The 18,992-nt window shown below is 43.8% G+C and overlaps 1 protein-coding gene across 1 annotated transcript in view; it reads right to left on the bottom strand.

Annotated features, from left to right (window-relative positions):
* cicb (capicua transcriptional repressor b) overlaps positions 1 to 16,380 on the bottom strand; it is a 37,972-nt gene extending 21,592 nt beyond the window's left edge. The window contains exons 1-8 of the mRNA XM_076280609.1: positions 13,793 to 16,380; positions 12,749 to 12,898; positions 6,309 to 6,465; positions 5,741 to 5,852; positions 5,313 to 5,495; positions 5,081 to 5,213; positions 1,322 to 1,512; positions 869 to 1,007 (exon numbers count right to left, since the gene is read on the bottom strand). Coding sequence (XP_076136724.1) covers positions 869 to 1,007; positions 1,322 to 1,512; positions 5,081 to 5,213; positions 5,313 to 5,495; positions 5,741 to 5,852; positions 6,309 to 6,465; positions 12,749 to 12,898; positions 13,793 to 13,844 — 1,117 coding nt within the window. The 5' untranslated portion in view covers positions 13,845 to 16,380. The remainder of the gene's footprint in view (positions 1 to 868; positions 1,008 to 1,321; positions 1,513 to 5,080; positions 5,214 to 5,312; positions 5,496 to 5,740; positions 5,853 to 6,308; positions 6,466 to 12,748; positions 12,899 to 13,792) is intronic.
* Positions 16,381 to 18,992: the final 2,612 nt, after the last annotated feature.

The following is an 18,992-nucleotide window of genomic DNA, read 5'->3' on the forward strand; positions in this document are numbered from 1 at the left end:
CAAATCCTGACACCCTGGGTCAACCCGCGAGCGCCCTCGGGTCATCAGCCGGCCTGCGCAACACTAATGTGAAATGTTGATTGTCGCCCATATTGGTGCCCCTGAAAGACATGTACATAGCCAAGGGTCTCTCTCTCTCTCTCTCTCTCTCTCTCTTACACACATGTATGTATTGTTTCTGTCCTCCTATCCTTAAATGAGCTGCCCAGGGATGCAAAAAGAATTTCAGCACAAACTGACAAATAAAGTTGTATCGTATCGTATCGTACACACACACGACTCTCATCTTCATATCATAGGGGAAATGAGACACTAATGGACTTCTCTTGTCTAGTTGGACCCTCTAGGTTGGGTACATTTAAGTTAAATGCATCCATTTAAGTCACTGGGAACAAATTAAGATGATATATGTTCATTAATATTTACATTTATGGAGTATTTATGGATTTATTAACCACGTCATTGGTGTGAATGGTGGTAGGCCTACTGCCATCAGGTCACGCTGATTTTGGAGGCAAAATAAAAAAACAAACATCTTGATGTTTTTGGTTTCTGTTGCCACCCCTATGTGAGTAATGGTCTCAGCCTGGCCACACCTATGTGAGTAATGGTCTCTGCCTGGCCACCCCTATGCAAGTAATGGTCTCTGCCTGGCCATCCCTATAAAATAATTCTGGCTCCGCCACTGCACGAACACACACAATTTGCACATACCAAACATACATAATCTACATGACACCAATATAATCACATATATACCATTGTGTGTGAAGGTGTCTTGACTGATGACAGAAACATTACACACACACGTACATACCCTAACGTCCATTTTGTGTGCGTGTGTGTGTGTGTGTGTGTGTGTCCTAACCGATGACGTCGTCGTCGCCCTCCTCCTCACAGATGACCATGCGCTCCTCATCGCTGGTCATGTCCTCACTGACCCCACGCTGGGCACGAGAGAGGGGACCCAGTCGCCCCGACAGCTGGGGACCCCCATCAGCACACATCTAATGCACACACACACACACACAGACATGAAGAGAAACACACACACACACACACACACACACGAGAAGAGAAACACACACACACACACACACACACACACACACACAGATATGAGAAGAGAAACACACACACACACAGATATGAGAAGAGAAACACCACACACACACACATGGAGAGAAACACACACAGACAGAGACACAAACACATATATATATATATATATATATATATATATATATATATATATATATATATATATATATATATATATACATACATACATACACACACACACACACACGCACACACACACCTGTGCCAGTTCAGCCAGGGCCTGTGTGTTTCCCCGCTCACTGCGTTCCAGGGTGTGCACAGCACTCTGGGAAAAAGCACGAGGGCGGGTCAGCTGACTTACAGGCCCCTCCCCTCCAGTACGATCAGCCACACCCACCATCCCAGACCCCACCCCTTTCAGGTCCATTCCCAGTGAGACAGATGGAGGCTCTGAGGGACAAACAGAACAAAAGCAGATTACAGGCGGCAGGTTACAGACCCAACACACACTTTTCATCTATTGGTTAGACCAGTGTTTCCCAAACTTTTTTTTTAGGGGACCCCAGTGTTTCCTCTACGTTTATTTCAGCATGGCGGCCCGCCACGGTTTAATTAATTCCCCCACGGTATCAGAATCAGGGCAGACGCACAATGTAGTTGCAGTTGCTTTTTTAATAATCCTGCCGACGTATCCTCCCCTGCTGGTTGCTGCTCACATTGCAATTTAACAATAAGTAGCCTAAAACTAGTCAGAGTTTATTATTATTAGTGCCGCCGCCACTGTTAAAAAAAAATCTAGCGGAAACACTGGACCCATATTTTAAAAGTCACAAGCAGGGCTCCAGAGTGCGACCAATTTGGTCGCAAATGCGGCCAAAATTTTTAAGGGTGCGACTAAAATTTTTCCTGGGTCGCACTGGTGCACCTAATGTCATAAGGTTGAGCGGTTGTTCTACTTTGACTAGTGGTGCATGGTGCACCAATACTGCAAAAGTATCGCAATACCCTGAAATTAGAAACCTCACAATACCTAATTGTATTAGTATCGATATAGCCTACGTTTAAGAATGACAGTCGTGCGCTTCCCGTAGCCTATGTGTCTTTCTCCTTACACGCACACAGCTGTTGTGATCCGAGCGAGTAGCGATGTTGATTTTGACCTGCACCTCTCAAGTTTGTGTTGCCTAGGCTATGGAATTTAGTTAATTTAGGCCTACTGTTTTCCGAAATAAGCTACACAACCTATTGGCAAACGTTTACATCTTGAGAGTTCCTTCTAGGTAACTGTTAGCTCACTGTCAGGGTTTCCGTTGTCCGGTAATTACCGGACATTGGGCGAAAAAAAAAAAAAAAGTCCGACAAAATTAAATCTCTCCGGTCAAATTGTCCTATTGAAACTGGCTAATAATCCCGTCCCCTAACGCAATCTGAATTTGCGAATAAGCCTTAATATGTAAGCCTATATTATATGTCCTCTGGCTATGTTTTTAAATGAACAGGCTCTACCGTTTGAAAAGTAAGCTATTAAACAACACCCATAGCCTATGCTGCATTTCAAATAGGAAGCGCACACTTAAAACGTCCATGTTAAACAACGAACAAATGAGTGAGGCGGTTCAAACATGGCCAGGCCCAGGCAGACTAGCCTTAAAAGTTTTTTTCAGAGGCCAGACGCGATGGATGATGATAAATTGGTAACGTCTGAAGCCTCAGATGTCCGGTCAACTCCACCACCACCAGATAAAAAGCAGAAGTGTCGGGCGCATCTGTCGGAATCAGTGACATTGGAAGTGGAGTTGCGGGGGGATGCGGCCACTCCAAGACACTGTCATTCTCCGTGTACACTGGACATGCAAAGTGTTCTTTACCCAAAGCATACAGTAGGCCTATGCGTTCTCTCAGTCTATGATCTGCAGGGTTAGGGCCTCCTCGACGAGGCGATTACTGGTCCGCGGATAATTTCTGGAACAATTAAACGGTATCATTGAACCGCGGCCGAAAGAAAAAGAAACTAAACATTTCCCAGAATAGGAAACATTTCTTCATTTATTGTTATCAAATAAAGAGGCATAGCATTAGGGGGTAGTAGTGTGAGCGGTCATTCTTGTGTGTGTGCATCTGTGTAAGTTAAACAGTCACCACTGGAGATAACGTGGGTAGCAGCAACAAACAACGTAGCCTTTTTAAAACAACGAACGAAGCGGACTCTTGCTGTCCATGAAAAGATACTGGCTAGATCTTGTTAGGCATGTTTAAGTTAGGCTAATGAACATGTTGCATTCTATACAGCCTGATTATGTCATTCTTTAAGCTACATAGCCTGTCTCCAGTTTTCCTCAATTTGACTAATTAAGAAGGGATAATAGGATATTTGACCGGCATATCATCAAAATGTCCGGAAAACGAAACCTCTTGACCGGCACCATTTTTTTCTAGCGGAAACTCTGGGCTCACGTGTCATGTCTATCATTAATGTAATGATGATTTCAACAAAATCATAGAAATTAACATTGCAAGACAATTTTTCTCTTCTATGATCCCATACATATTTTCTTTGACTTGTTTGTTTTTTGAACATTTATTTTATCAAATGACATAGAAAACATAATGAATTGCATCCATATATCCTTGGATGATGCGCGACTATTTTCCTCTAGCCTAAAACCATGAGAATGAGAATGAAAATAAATTTTTGTGCTGGTGCACCTAAATAAAAAAGTTAGGCGCACCAGTGCAACCAATGCAACAAGTTAGTCTGGAGCCCTGACAAGCCATCACGACCCAAGTCAATATTCATTATTCGTGAATCACAAAATAAAGGTGGAGTTGACCATTATTGAACATTAATGAATGTAGGCTGTTTTAAAGAAAAACGTAGGCTAGCCCATTTCTTTTTCTTCTCAATATTCAATTGAACCATCAATATTGGAACAAAATAATCAATAAAAGAATTGCAAAAAGATTACAAATACAAAACATGGCTTTAATAACATTTCAACCTTGCTAATCGGATAGGTGGGCCTGTCTGCGTATTTGTAGTGCGTTCCAGTCCGGGGTGCAGGAGGAGAGCGCAACACGCATATCAGGCGCAGCATTCAGTCTATTTCTGTGCTTGGTTTTCATTTTTGTGAGCACAGATAATCCCAATTCGCACATATATGTAGTAGTGAAAGGAATAAGCATTTAGATACTGGCCCTACTGAGGACAGGATATTCTGACGAAATGCTTATCCAGAATGATGATAAGGTCACAGATCCATAGCATCTTTGCAGAGTGCGATCGAAGGTGAGCTGCAACAACTCAGTTTCTTCTGCAGGACTAAGCGTCAACTCAAGCAAAGACTCTGGACTCTCAAATTCGGAGGGATTTTGGATCCACCTTTTATCATTCAGAATGTCATACCTCTCTGTTGGGAAATAGCGATCAAAATTCTCAATAAGCGCAGCGAGATGAGTCTGAATAAGAGCAGAGAGGTGTTTCACGTGTGTGGCCTGACCTTCTGAGTCGTGCAAGCCACAACTTCAAGGACTTTTGGAAAGCCTGAACATTTTTCCGGCGGTATATATATACGACTCTGGATTCGCCGACTCACTAGCTCCCTCATGTGTCAGACCTACACGCCCCCTGTTGCACGTCACATTTTAATTTGTTAGCTGATCCTGCCTCCTGGCTCCCCAAAATGCTGCATCATGTGAACAGATCAGCAGGCCGGCAAATATTCACCTTGTTTTCAGACACACGTTGCGGCAAAAAGACGTCTGCTCTTCCCGCAAATTTAGCGTGATCTCTGTGTGAAAAGGCCTAGTGTGTGTGTGAGTGTGTGTGTGTGTGTGTGTGTGTGAGCGCGAGTGTAGTGTGAATGTGTGTGTGAGTACGATTTTCATGTATATTGTTCCACAGTCAGTCTTTGCTAAGTGAGCGTGTGTGTGGGGGGGCTGGTTCTGTGTGAGAGGAGAGCTGTGATTGGTGGGGGGCTGGTTCTGTGTGAGAGGAGAGCTGTGATTGGTGGGCTCATACCGGTGGTCTCGGACATGCTCCTCTCCCTGACGTCTTTGGCCCCGCCCAAGCCACGCCCCTCGGAGCTGGACTTCTTCCTGTCTTTGTTGCACCACTTCCAGTCGGGGTGCGCCTTAAAGTGGGCCTCCTTAACCTGCACAGAAGAGGGGTTATGCGTGTGTGTGTGTGTGTGTGTGTGTGGTATGTGTGCTGTGTGGTATGTGTATGTGTGTGTGTGTGTGTGTGTGTGTACCTGAAAGGCTAGGTCGTGGTACTTCTGTTTCTCCTTGGGGCCAAGCGCGTACCACCACTCGCCCAGGATCTTGCTGACGGTGCGGTTGTCCTGGTTGGGGTGCCGCTGGTGCACCAGCGCCCGGTGCCGCTTACTGAAGATCATGAAGGCGTTCATCGGCCTGCGGATGTGGTCTTTCTCCCTCTGGTGGACAGAGAGAGAGAGGAGAGTTTGTGTGTGTGTGTGTGTGTGTGTGTGTGGGGGGGGGGGGGGGGGGGGGGGGTTCTATATGGCCCCTTATTGTTTGCTATTTTTCAAGCTAGGCTCTAGTTAAATTTTCATTTGGAACCAAATTGACATGAATTGGTGTGTGTGTGTGTGTCCGTGTGTGTGTGAGTGTCTGTGTGTTTTAATGTGTCCGTATGTGTCCGTGTGTGTATGATCTGTACCTTCCCTGGGCTGTTTTTGTCCCCATCTTTGGGCAGGGCGCTGAGGGACTGTGTCCTCCTCTTCACCGGGGACACAGACATGGGGGGGTCTGGCATGACCCCCGGGAAGAACCTGGGGGGGGGGGGGGGGGGGGGGGGGGGAGAGCATGAATCCTCTTATCTAACTCTGGTGTAGACAGATATATAATTTCCCAAAAAGTTCCTTTAATATAAGTTCCTTAAAGTTCATTTAATATAGGCAAGGGCCTCATCTGAGTCACACCTGGTGACAGTAAGCCAGAACAGTTCTGTCAAGCAGCAGATTTGCATGTGTAGCAGGTACTGAAAAATATAAAATTGTATTTGACTAAATTTGGTAGCCTCAACAATTTCTGTGTGTGTGTGTGTGAGATGATGTGTTCAGTTCCGTACAGATCCGACTCAGGTGGTGCTGAAACAGGCTACACTCTCCTGAGACTGGTCAGCAATTTGAATGCAGGCTTTCTCAGGTTCACACACACACACACACACACACACACACACACACACACACACACACACACACACACACACACAGACAGACACTTACGGGTCATCCACATCGCTCTCGGTCTCGCTGTCAGGTCTATCGCGCTCGCCGTCCCGGTCCCGCTCGCGGGGGTCGGGGTTCTGGGGCTCCACGGGGGTGGTGGTCTGGGGAGCACCATCGCTGCTCTCCTTCAGCTGAACAACCCCGCCCTGAAACTCTGAAATATATTTTCATTATAGCAGACATGTTTTCAGTATAACAGACATGTTTCCATTATAGCAGACATGATTCTATTATAGCAGACATGTTTCCAGTATAGCAGACATGTTTTCAGTGTACTTCAGTACAGCTGTAGACAACTTGTATGTCACTGTAGTGCTGGGCGGTATGACCAAAAATGTATATCACGGTATTTTTAAAAATTCTTACGGTTTCACGGTATATGACGGTATTTTTTCCCCCATGCATAATCAGATGTTCACAGCATTTTCTACAGGTTGAGAGAGGAATTGCTGCAGTAGCCTACATTGACTAAGGATGGTCTATTTTACTGTCATGATGTAGAATAACACACTAGTGGTAATGCAGTTTTGCATGGCCCCAGAAAATGATGCTGTTTACAAAGAGCCACTCATGGTTCTAATAAAGAATCTAATCAGAATGCAAAGACAATTGCAGTCAAAATACAGAACTTTTACTGTGCAAATTTCACAAACATCTTGTATAAAACCAATACAAAAAGTAGTGCAACTTGCAATAATTATACTTTTTTGAAAATTATACAATTTAAAATAAAACCTCTCTGCTAATACTTACTCTGTCAAATAGGCCTATCAGAAACATGCCTTATTGTTATTGTGTGGTTTACATGACGTTAGTGGTAGGCTAACGTTAACTTTATATGGATGTGGATGTCTTGTTAGCCTGCCATGAGCTTCGGATCGGTTCGCTAGGCAAAACATTAACAAAAAAGTTCGTTTTGGTGCACTGATGACAGTCAGGATAATTTCTAACTAGCCAGCTAGTATTGCTCAGTGCATGTCTATAACCATAGACAACATGCTTTACTTGCTACCTGGATAATTTCAGTGAATATTCTTAAGGTGAGATGAACATTAAACGTCACTGTGTTCGGTGGGTTGCTAACTAACGACATCACCTACTGGCCAGCTAGTTACAGCTGTTGAACAATCTCAATAGAATTTTCGTGACGGTAATCCTTTTCAATGGAGTATCCCTTAACGTTTTTCCTTAACTAAAGAAACAATTTAAGGTATTCTGTGCAACACCCTTAAATAAACCCCTTAAGGAGAAATGAAGCCTTAAGGGTCATACTTCATGGGGAAAACTTATGGTGTTTTGTGTTTACCCTCACTATGCCTTAGAGTGGCACCATGCGTGCGTGTGAAAAAAGTCCCGTCTGAAACACTGTCGCACGGCGCAGCGTTCCAAACGTTGTGTAATCAAATACACCAGTATGGATGTATATAAAAAAATCATATCATAATGAAAATATACAACGGTATACGGTGTGAACCGGTATACCGCCCAGCACTAGCACACACTAACGCAGTGAGTTGCCTGCTACAGCGGCGCTCGGGGAGCAGTGAGGGGTTAGGTGCCTTGCTCAAGGGCACTTCAGCCGTTCCTACTGGTCGGGGATTGAACCGGCAACCAAGTTCGAAGCCCTAACCAGTAGGCCACGGCTACATGAAACTACATAAAAGTTGTACGTTTTCACTAGGGCTGTCAAGCGATTCAAAAAATGTATCTAATTAATTACATACTAATTAATCCAAATTAATCGCATGCATCCATTTTTGCTATGAACATATTTTAAAAAACAATTTTGGCAGATGAGTGAATCAATGAAGAGCCAAACCAACATTACAGACTTTAAAGTTCAACATCTCTTTTATTATAACTAGTGCATGCCTGTTAAAAAATGCCATTCCTGCAGGATATTATATTATAATATATTACCCTATAATTAATTTGCAGTAAGCAGAATTTAGGCATGGCTGCATGTGACATTTTTACAGATCAGAATGACACGAGCCTAATAGCTGTTTTGAGTTAAGGCTATATGTTTATTGTTAAGCTTATTGAATAACTTCCTGATAGAGAAGATAAACCATTTTGTAGAATGATGCATTATCGTATTAAATTTGCAACAATGTGACTCAACAATCTCTAGTCTATAAGTGACATGATGTAAGGCTATATGTTTCGCCTATTGAATAACTTAATGATATAGAAGACAGACCATTTTGTAGAAAGATGCATCATCATATGAGATTTGTAACGATGTGACTCAAAAACAGTCTTTATCGGAATCATTTTATGCAAGCAAACTGCATACAGGGAATCTTTACTGTTGACGTCAGACATGACAATCATCCAAATATTTTGCATCTTGATCCGCTCTGTGCCCTGATTCAGTGCTGCCAAAACTCCGCTTACCCTCTCTGTCTCTGGTCCTGTGCTGTGTGAGAGGGGGAGTGGCTACAGTAGAGCGGAGAAAGCCAACGTGTGCATTTTTTACCTATATATTTAACAATTTATTTTGCATTACTTATCTAAACAACGTCAAACTTGGCACTGCAATTACTCGTGCCCATAGCAAGATACCTGCCAAGTTTGAAATCAATCGGAGGTACGGTTCGACAGATATGCCATACACACACACATTCCTGCAATTTAGAGCTAGATTTTCCCTTTAGGCACAGGCATCAGTGTAGTAACCTGACTCCGCCAGATGGATGCTTCACATTTGCTCTGCATGTCCATCTGGGAATTTCCGTTGGAGAACTTTTGGGAAGGGGACAAAATACTGGTTAGCTGATTGGATAAACCATCTGTCTATCACCACCTATTGTTGATTATCGATGGGCCAAATCAACCAAGTGTTCTTCTAATGCCTTTGTTTAACATACAATTAAGTTAGGTAAATAATTCAATTACAAAAAATGATCAAGGAGAGTTCTCTGCCTCGAAGCTTCGTTGAATTCCTATCACTTGCGTTACGTGGCCTGCTCAGCTCAGGGATTATTGTTTCACACGGACTGTTATTACTGACGCGCACCCTCAGAATTAAGTGGGCGAAATGACTGAAAACCGTCCGTAAAAAGCAGAGAATGTCCAAAGTTTTGGGATCATTTCAAACTTAGAAAAGAAGATAAGGTGCAATATGTCCACTGCTAAGCAGAACCAGCGTACTGATGATTCAACATCTAAACCGAAACATCCAGTTGTTAACACCAGCTCACCAAGCGTAGCCGCCAACACAAGGCAACGTATACACTGGTGTTAGTTAATGTAATGTATTAGCTAGTTAGAACGTACGGTATTAGTAGCGGTATCACACACACACTCATCTTGTCTCTCGCGCACGCATGCGCATGCACACACACTCCTGGTGTTAGGTTAGGCTACCTCACCTATCGCCTACGCCAGACATAATTATTAAAGCCTTTACCAAAAAAATAACTGCATTACATTAAGTTTCAAAACTGCAGTTTGGGAGGAAATATTTGCCGTTCTTATGCAGGAAATATATGTATTTACTTTGAAGTGACTAGGGCTAGTTTAGGCATTAGGGTGGTCCTTATTTTTCAACTTTTGAAAGTTCATGCTCTCACCCCACCAAAATGTTTGAATAAATAAAAAAAATAATTGGGCAAAGTTTTATCAATATTAATCAATATTTAGAGGTTGCTCAAGACCTCTAAAGTTTAACACATACTGTGCAGTGTGCATATTCAGGATTTTTTCGCGTATTATGTGATACATTGTGCTAGCATGTATAATTGTTTAATAATATATGCTTATGGCAGCAATGGACTTATTTGACCATGCAGTCAATGACAATGTGTATTGATTATTGGTGACCACATTGAAATTGGAATTCAATATTGTCCATTTAAATTTGCAATGCTGATTTGCTAATCTCATCTGCTGATTCCGGTATTTCCCAATAATATGCTGTTGTGAGCAATTCATAGCAACTCCTGTTTTAGTTGTGATATGTCTTTCAAAGCATCAATGTGAATGAAGCACAATAGACAATATACACTGAGACAATGGCTGAAGCAACATGAAGCAAATCCGCTATATGGTTACTTGGATCAGAAGAGACTGAAATAACTGGAACAAAGTTACCCTCCAAAAAGCAGGTTTTATGTTTGTTGTAATATTACCATAAAACATTGAAAAAAACTTCATGAAAGTGCAACAGTGGTCATCAAAGAAGTCTTGGTATTCTAGGACAAGGCTAGGATTCCCGTTCGTCCCCAACATCATGCCATAAAACAACTGGAAACACAACAAATGTCAGAAGCTGAAGAAAAATGCCAAGAGAACTTCTGACACTCAATGTAGAGGCCTTCGTAGACCAGTTGGGAGACCTGTTTGATATCGCACATCAAGATGCACTCATTCATCTCAGGAAACCAGAAGATAGAGACTTTCTTCTGGCCCAAAGAGAAAAAGGACGTCCCGGGTGTACAACTGTACAATATGATGATACAATTTAAATCTCTCACTTTCTCTTTTGGCCTTGGACACTGACTGGATCTGCTCCTTGTTATTTTAATTCAATGATCAAGATATACATCAAGATATACATCCTCAACCGCCCACTGCGGTCGTCTGTTGTGTCGACCAGTCATAAATGCTAGGTCAAATTCAAGACTCTTTTCCTCAGTGGTTCCATGTTGGTGGAATGAGTTGCCCAGTGCTCTCCGTTCCTGTGATAGTTTTGGGTCATTTACAGTAAGAGGGGTCTAAAGGCATATCTGTTCAACATGCACTTAGTTCTTTAAGCGCTTTTTATGTGTTATGGTTTGTAAAATATTGTTTTATTTTCATTAGGCTGTTGATTAATTTGACATTGTTGTTTACTATTGATATTCTCTTTAATGTAGTCTTACCATGTTATAGTTTTTATATTATTGATTGAATGGACATTATTGTTTATTATTGCTTCCCCCCCCCCTCGTTTCATTGTTTATTTCATTAGGCTATTGATTTAATTGACATTGTTTATTATTGCTATTCTCCTTATTATATAGTCTGACCAACAAATAATATTGCATTTTATTTTGTTGTGCGTTCTTAAATGGTACAATTTCTGCAAAAATTAGCAATTCCGGAAATATTCAAAGGCCTTGAGCTACCTCTAGATATTGTAGGAACAATTCAAAATTTTGCACAGTGTGTTTTTATTGACACCCTAACACATTTAGGGGGTGAGAGTTGAACATTTCCAAAAAAAATATTTTTTACCCCATTAAAGGCCCACCCTATTAGGCATACGGCATGATTGTTGTGCATATTAATGAATTGCACTTAATAACACAAAATTATTTTTTATCCGATTACTCGATGAAATAATCGCTAGAATACTCGATTCCAAAAAGAATCGATAGCTGCATCCCTTAATGTGTGTTTCAGTGTGTCAATGTGTGCATGTGTGTGCGCGTTAGGGTTGGGCGATGTCCCCTCAATTGGAATTTGAAGATGTGTACAGTACAACACTGCGATGGACGATGATATTGTGTGTGTGTGTGCATTTATAATTTTCTATATAAACTTACATAACCTACAGTTACACAACTTATCATATGGCCTGATTAAAGTGGACAGCTTGGCTACCAAAGTTGTGTTCAAGATCTGCTCCAGTGAAATCTGCGCAAACGATGGACAGACAACCAATCTGAACAGTTGTGTGTGCACCAACCAGCGGAATATTCCACATTGCCAGCTTTCGCTGGGCCTAGCAAAAAAGCTACTTAGGACTATACTGCGGTGACTCATCTAAAATCTTCAGTAGCCTAGTCCGTACCTTATACGCAACGCATCTCATGCCACATTATTACGGGCCATGCCGACTAGCAGGCGCAGCGGAAAGCGAAAGTAAAGGGCTGCAACAGTCCAGGCTACTGGAAGCAGGACGCAGCAAATAACTTTTACAAATAACAAATCCCGATTACCACTCGCTGCTGTGTGGGGCTTTTGCCAAATGCACGCCTTACAGTGAGAGACGGAGGTCTTCTTATCCTATAACTCTAACGAAAGAAATGGTTTCTTTTAACGCGGCGGAGAAGAGTGCATTTTGCGCTTCAGTGCTGTAGCCTCTAAAAAATATTACAGCTATATGTGACAATCAGGAAGCATTTCCTCTAGTCATAACAATAATAATTCATTAGGAATACATTCTGCTAAAACATTAAATATTTTAAGTTCAATGTAGTGAGACATGTGTAGTGTGTCTATGTATGCGTGCACATGCATGTGTGTAGCTGTTTCACTGTCTGTGTGTGCATGCATGGTGTTTGAGAGTGTATGCATGTGCATGTGTGTTTCGGTGTGTCTGTGTGTGCATTTATGTGTGTTTGAGAGTGTGTGTGTGTGAGCATGCATGTGTCTGTGTGCATGTGTGTCTGTGTGTGCATGCATGTGTGTGTGTGTTTGAGCTTTAGGGGAAAGCCTTGGCTCACCTTTCTTCAGGCTGGCGGCCTGCAGCTGATTGACAGGCTGTTGTCCCTCCCCCGGCTGAGACGCTGGCTCTGGTTGGGTGGGGGCCAGGAAGGGGACCAACGAATGCCATGGAAACACTGGTACTGACCGGGGCTCCACGTTGGTCCACACTGCAGGGGGAATCAGCAGTTACCGGTTATCGGCCATCTTACACTAAACATCAACAACATCAACACCAGACATCATCAACAACAACCCCAACTCAAAACATAATTAACAACATCAACATGAACTCCAAAACATCAACTCCCAACACTAAACATCAACCCACACATAAACAGCAGTCATCAGAGCTCCTAAAACCTCATCCACAGTACCTGGCCTGTTTAGTACCTCAGTATCCATCTATACTAATGGCCTGTTTAGTACCTCAGTATCCATCCATACTAACTGGCCTGTAGTACCTCAGCATCCATCCATACTAACTGGCCTGTTTAGTACCTCAGTATCCATCCATCCATACTAACTGGCCTGTAGAGCCTCAGTATCCATCCATACTAACTGGCCTGTAGTACCTCAGCATCAGAGAGATGAAGGGAGGGAGAGGGAGGGAGAAAGAGAGAGAACACTGCCTCCATTAGCTCAGGTCCTGTTTATGAATCCTGTAGCTGATGACACTCACTTAATATACAACAGAGAAAGAGAAGAGGAGGGGAAAGAGAAAGATAGAGATTAGAGAAGAAAAGAGATAGAGCCAGAGATGATGAGAAAGAGAACAGTGAAAGAGAACAGATGAGGAGAGTGAGAGAGAGAAAAGGAGAGTGAGAGAGAGAGAAGGGAGTTACAGGTGCCACAACGTTGACTCTCTAATCCACAATAACACACGACGGGGTTCCAATGACCTCCAATGAAAAGCAAGCCGGGCCACGACCCAATGTTGAGAAACACTTTGCCATTTAGAGACAGCCACACACATACATGCAAACACATACAAACACTAGCCGCACGTAGTAAAGCAGAATTCAGTGTGAGAAACGAGTGACAGGGGAGGTGGTGATGATTACCGAACATGCTCAGTCCCTGGCGGAGATACTGTGGGCTCTCGGACGAAAACATGGCTGCAGAAAATCCTTACTGGTGATGCCAGTGGAATTATTAACAATGAAGGAAAAACACAAAATGTTCGCCAACAAAACACAACAAATCCTCTTGAAAAACACGTATATTTTATCCAAATAAATTGAGGTGTAGATCCGTCCGCTCGAAGAGAAAACAAAATCCTTCCACAGTTCCGCAGGTGAAGGCGAGTCCGTGGGGGAAACAGGGTCACATGCGACGGCTGCACCACTGCTGTCTCGCTCTCCCGGCTGCCTTCACCGACATTGCCTCACGGACGCACGCAGAGGAGCTCAGGCGTTCGAGCCGTTCTGTGCAGTTCTTGAGTCAGCCAAATTTATTGAAAACACGGTGAAATCAATCCAGTCGGTCCCAGTGACATCATCTCTGATCTAAGCTGCCAACACAAACACGGCCGTGCCACAACAGCTGTTCTACAGTTCCAGGCGAACTGTATAAAGTAACATAAATATTAAGTAATGTAAATCACTCAAATATTGTATAGAAATGCGTGGAAACACGTTAAAGCGTACAACATGACTACAAAGTCTGCCTTCGGTTTTGGTCCAGTTATCGGTAGCGCCTCCTTCTCGGCTGTTTGTTTACATTTACAAATCTGTGCGGCGTCGTATGGGTTAAAGTAGGCCGCGCTCACATCCTCGGTCTCGAGTTGCACTGCAGTCCGACACTCAGCTGATTGCTTGATGAACGTTGGAGGCTTTAGACATGTGAGCACGCCGTTCAAATTGTCGAGCAATCTTTATCTCTAACTGAGCAGCAAACGTGGGATTCAGATCAATCTGATGAACCCAGCTGACCCTACAGATGCTATGAGGCGAGCGATCATTAAATTGGAAGCTAACGCTAGCATAGGTTTGCTACGCGCTGGTTAAATGGCTATTTTGCTTAGTTTGGCCATGACTCCGTTTTCACAGCTGGGGCACATGAGTTTTGGCCATGCGTTCTATCTTCAAACTTAAATGCAGCATCGTGTGCACGTATCAAAGAACCATCATATGTAATATTAGCTAAGCATACTAGCGAAACATGGATAAAACTGTGGTACAAGGCTAACAGTTAAGATTATCGTCTGTGCTGTGTGATTTCGTATTAGGACATGGTACATCACAACTGTTTCAGGAAACCTACAAGTCCGTTACTTTACTAGATAACCACGAGAAAAGGTTTATTTTAGTCTGCTGCACAACGTGCACCTGTCTGTGCGATCTGGGACTGACGCAAGCGCGCCGTTGCTGGGCACGGAATCCGGTGCGGGCTACACCCGAACCTCTTTGGCAGAACTGATGAGGGTTCCCCCAGAAGCGGCATCAGCGTGTGGCAGACGCGTTCCAAAGCAGTCCTTCCTCGCGGACCGCCCCTGGTCCTGCAGCCAAGGACAGTGCCCTCATGTCGCAGCGAGGCTACATCCGTTCACAAGCGAGATCTGGTCAGACGCATATCCTCGTAATGCAGCGCCTATAACATCAGACGGCAGCAACAACAGCAAGAAATGCGGTTTAAATGGTGGAAACCTCAGGTGACGAGCAGCCAGGGCGCGCGGGCCCAGTCGGGCCGCTATTCACCTGAGCGCGTGGGGAGAGGGATGGTTTTAGGTCAGTTGTTGTATCCGTCAACAGTCACTGGAAAAGCAGAAGCAGGAGGTGGAATAAAGACCAGTCAACCCACGACTGCACTGTAAAATCTGCAGGCTTACTATCTGACAGCGGCCTTTAACAGTCAAAAAACAGCCCGCCAAATCACCAAGATGGGTACTTAAGACCAATTTCTTTCCGTATCACATATATGGAATTATGTAAAAATAAAAGTTTTATTTTTAGTATATTATGGTAGAGATGGGATATGTTTTTACAGACATATAGCTATTCTGATGTTATTATTCACATGAAAGCCATTACGCGTAGCTTACTTGTGCTCTAATTCCACAAAAATGATGACTCGCAAGTCTCCAAAACCGACGTTGCTGCTACACTTCTGTTTTAAATGACACCTTCGCCCCCCCCTCCACGGCACTCAAACACACATGCTAACATATGCCTCAAATTGCCTTCCTTATACACGATCACGGACCGTCGCTGTCAACCGAGATGTTAACTTGATGGCACGGTTATCAGGCGACTAATGTTAGCCGAGCCCCGCTATGACAGATGGCGGTGCGACACCACCTCTGCTCGGCTGCGAGTCCTTTACTCTAGACCGGAAAGGATGCGCCGATCACTCTTACGACCGAACAGAAGCGCAGAAAAGATGCTCCTCGGTCCTCCACGGCAGAAATGACGGCTTTGTATAGTTACGACAGATCGGTGAATCCGGCGCAGCGCTCCGTGCTGCAGTGGGGTCGCTCCGATCCACAGCTTACCGCGGGCGCGACCGCTCGCGCTTGAATACTCGATGAGGATTCGTAGTAAAAAAAAAATCGCTGTATCACATCATTCACTTGGCCTCGACTCTTCCCCTCGAATTCCTCCCCTCGAGCCTCGGTCCCTTTTCGCTCGCTCCTTCCCTCCCTCTTCCTCCTGAACGCGAGGCTGCCCCCTCTCGCTCTTTCAGTGTGTTAACCTCGCCCAACCGAACCCCGCCCGGTTGCCGTCCTACGCCTCATGCCATTGGTCTACAGAACCACCTGTCATGTCAGTTAGCGTGTGCGCTGGAATGTCAGTCATATGCAAATCCAGCTGGGCGCCTCCATGCGGCTTGTTCTGGAAATAAGCTCATGAATATTAATAACTTCACATAAGTGGGGCATTGGCTATCGTACCATTTAGTCTATTGTGACGTTTTGGTTGGCGTTGTTTAATTGGTTGGAGTTGTACAACCTGACTGAACCGCAATACTTACTTTACAGAAACCCGCCCCCTGAATTCTGTGATTGGATTAAACCTAGGAATGGATACAATAAATGGTAAGGAGCCAGTTAGATCAAATCAAATAACACAACTTCTACTAGGTCCCAACTCTAGTCTCCTTCCACCACAGTTACCAGTTCCCAGTGGTGTAAGTGGGTATACTGTGATGGTGATGCTTTTTAAGTGGGTATACTGCATAGTTCTGCGTATCACATAGACTACAGTTCCTGAACACAGGGTGGCACTCAGCGCCCAGCCCTGTGGTCAATGCTCTATTGCCAATATGATGGATTTGGTTTAGTGTGCAAAGCTCAGGACAGAAGACAGAACAGTAACTCTAGGAAGTCCGAACTACACTGTAAGTAATACGTGTTCAGGTTGTTTTGATCAAGAATTGGCCGCTCCTGGGTCCTCAATCTCAGGGCTCTACATAAAAAAAGTCAGGTAAGTAATAAACCCATGATTACTCAACCACCTCCAAACATCTCTCTCTCTGTCTTTCTCACACACACAAACACACACACACAGTCCTTCGTTATCTTTCACACACACAAACGCGCACACACTCACAGTCATTACAAAAGTATGTGTATTATTGTCCTTTTGATGCAGGAATTTGACATCTCAGCATTGAACTTCCTGCTCAGTCTGCTGCCACTTCTCATTGTCCAGTCTCAGAAGAGAAAATGTAACGGCAGCAATGAGTATTCCTTCTGATGCCACACACACACACACACACACTTAACCAACACCATGAGTATTCCTCCTGATGCCACACACACACACACACACACACGATCACTTAACCAACACCATGAGTATTCCTCCTGATGCCACACACACACACTTAACCAACACCATGAGTATTCCTCCTGATGCCACACACACACACACACACACACACACACACACACACACACACACACGTTCACTTAACCAACACCATGAGTATTCCTCCTGATGCCACACACACACACACACACACACACACATTTACTTAACCAACACCACGAGTATTCCTCCTGATGACTTTAACTAACACCATAGAGAAATGGGTATGTATGCTCCGCCCCCTTGGTGTTAGTATTCAATTGCGTTGAGACAGTGAGGCAGTGCTCAGTTAGTCAAAAGGTCTTAGACCAAAAGGTCTTCATCCTACCTGATAAATAACGTTCCAGTGTAATATCAAGTGTTATGAGCGAGCACAGGCAATGTCAGAGACCTCATTCTCCATATTGTAGGTCAGTGTAGCATTGTAATGAGTTTTGAAATTGTTAAATAAATGAGCTGCTATTGTGTTGCCTTAAAACACATGCTAGCCACAGACACTAGTGGCGATGGATAAGTCTCCTTGCTAGCACATCTCCCAATCCAAGGTGCTGCGGGGCCTAGGCCAGGCTGACCACACAGTCAACACAACACAGGTCTCACACACATGATCCCACATACACTAATTTGCACTTTTCTCTGTCCCTCTGGTTTTCAAAGGGTTATGCAAGGATACTCGAGGATGTAGTAATCACACGACAGCTACAGCTCAACATAACCTAGAGCGCAGAGTGGTGAGTCAGGGGCAAACACACACAAACTATCCCTTAAGATTGAGAGGGGGGTTAGATTTTTCAACACCCAGAGACGCACGCCACAGGAAGTGCGTCACACCGAAAGTTACATACTCCACCAATCCACCGATAGGCCAATCAGTGAGAGGGGGTTTGCTCTTTCAACAATGTGTAGTGCACACCACAGGAAATGCGTCACACCCAATGTTACATACGCCGCCTATCCAACAATATGGCTATCAGCAATAAACAAAGGGACATACCAAAAGTGAGTGACAGCTGTAAGCATGCTTCGGGTAAACTTCATCAGACCTTCGGATTGCCTATATTTTATTTGCACGAGGATATAGGAAGTTAAGGAATTCTCTATATCTAATTCTTATAGCGAAATTGTTGAGTTGGTTGTGAGCTTTGTGAATTAATATGTGAATTAGTATCTCCATTAATATAGCCTACAGGCCCCAGCAGTGGCGCGACTGGCTGGGGCACCTGCACTGTACGCCGGCGACCCGAGTTCGATTCCCGCCCCGTGGTCCTTTCCGGATCCCACCCCGACTCTCTCTCCCACTCACTTCCTGTCAATCTTCACTATCCTATCTAATTAAAGGCATAAAAAGCCCAAAAAATATACTTTAAAAAAAATAAATATATATATATAGCCTATAATAAGCTTAAATGTTTGAAGAGTTGTACTGTATAGTTGTACTAAAAATTATATTTCC

This window comes from Alosa pseudoharengus, unplaced genomic scaffold, assembly GCF_046254945.1.
Source record: "Alosa pseudoharengus isolate Yale_2024_CS ecotype anadromous, Long Island Sound unplaced genomic scaffold, YU_APseudo_1.1 YU_APseudo_1.1_scf_12, whole genome shotgun sequence".
In the NCBI taxonomy this organism is placed as follows: domain Eukaryota; kingdom Metazoa; phylum Chordata; class Actinopteri; order Clupeiformes; family Clupeidae; genus Alosa; species Alosa pseudoharengus.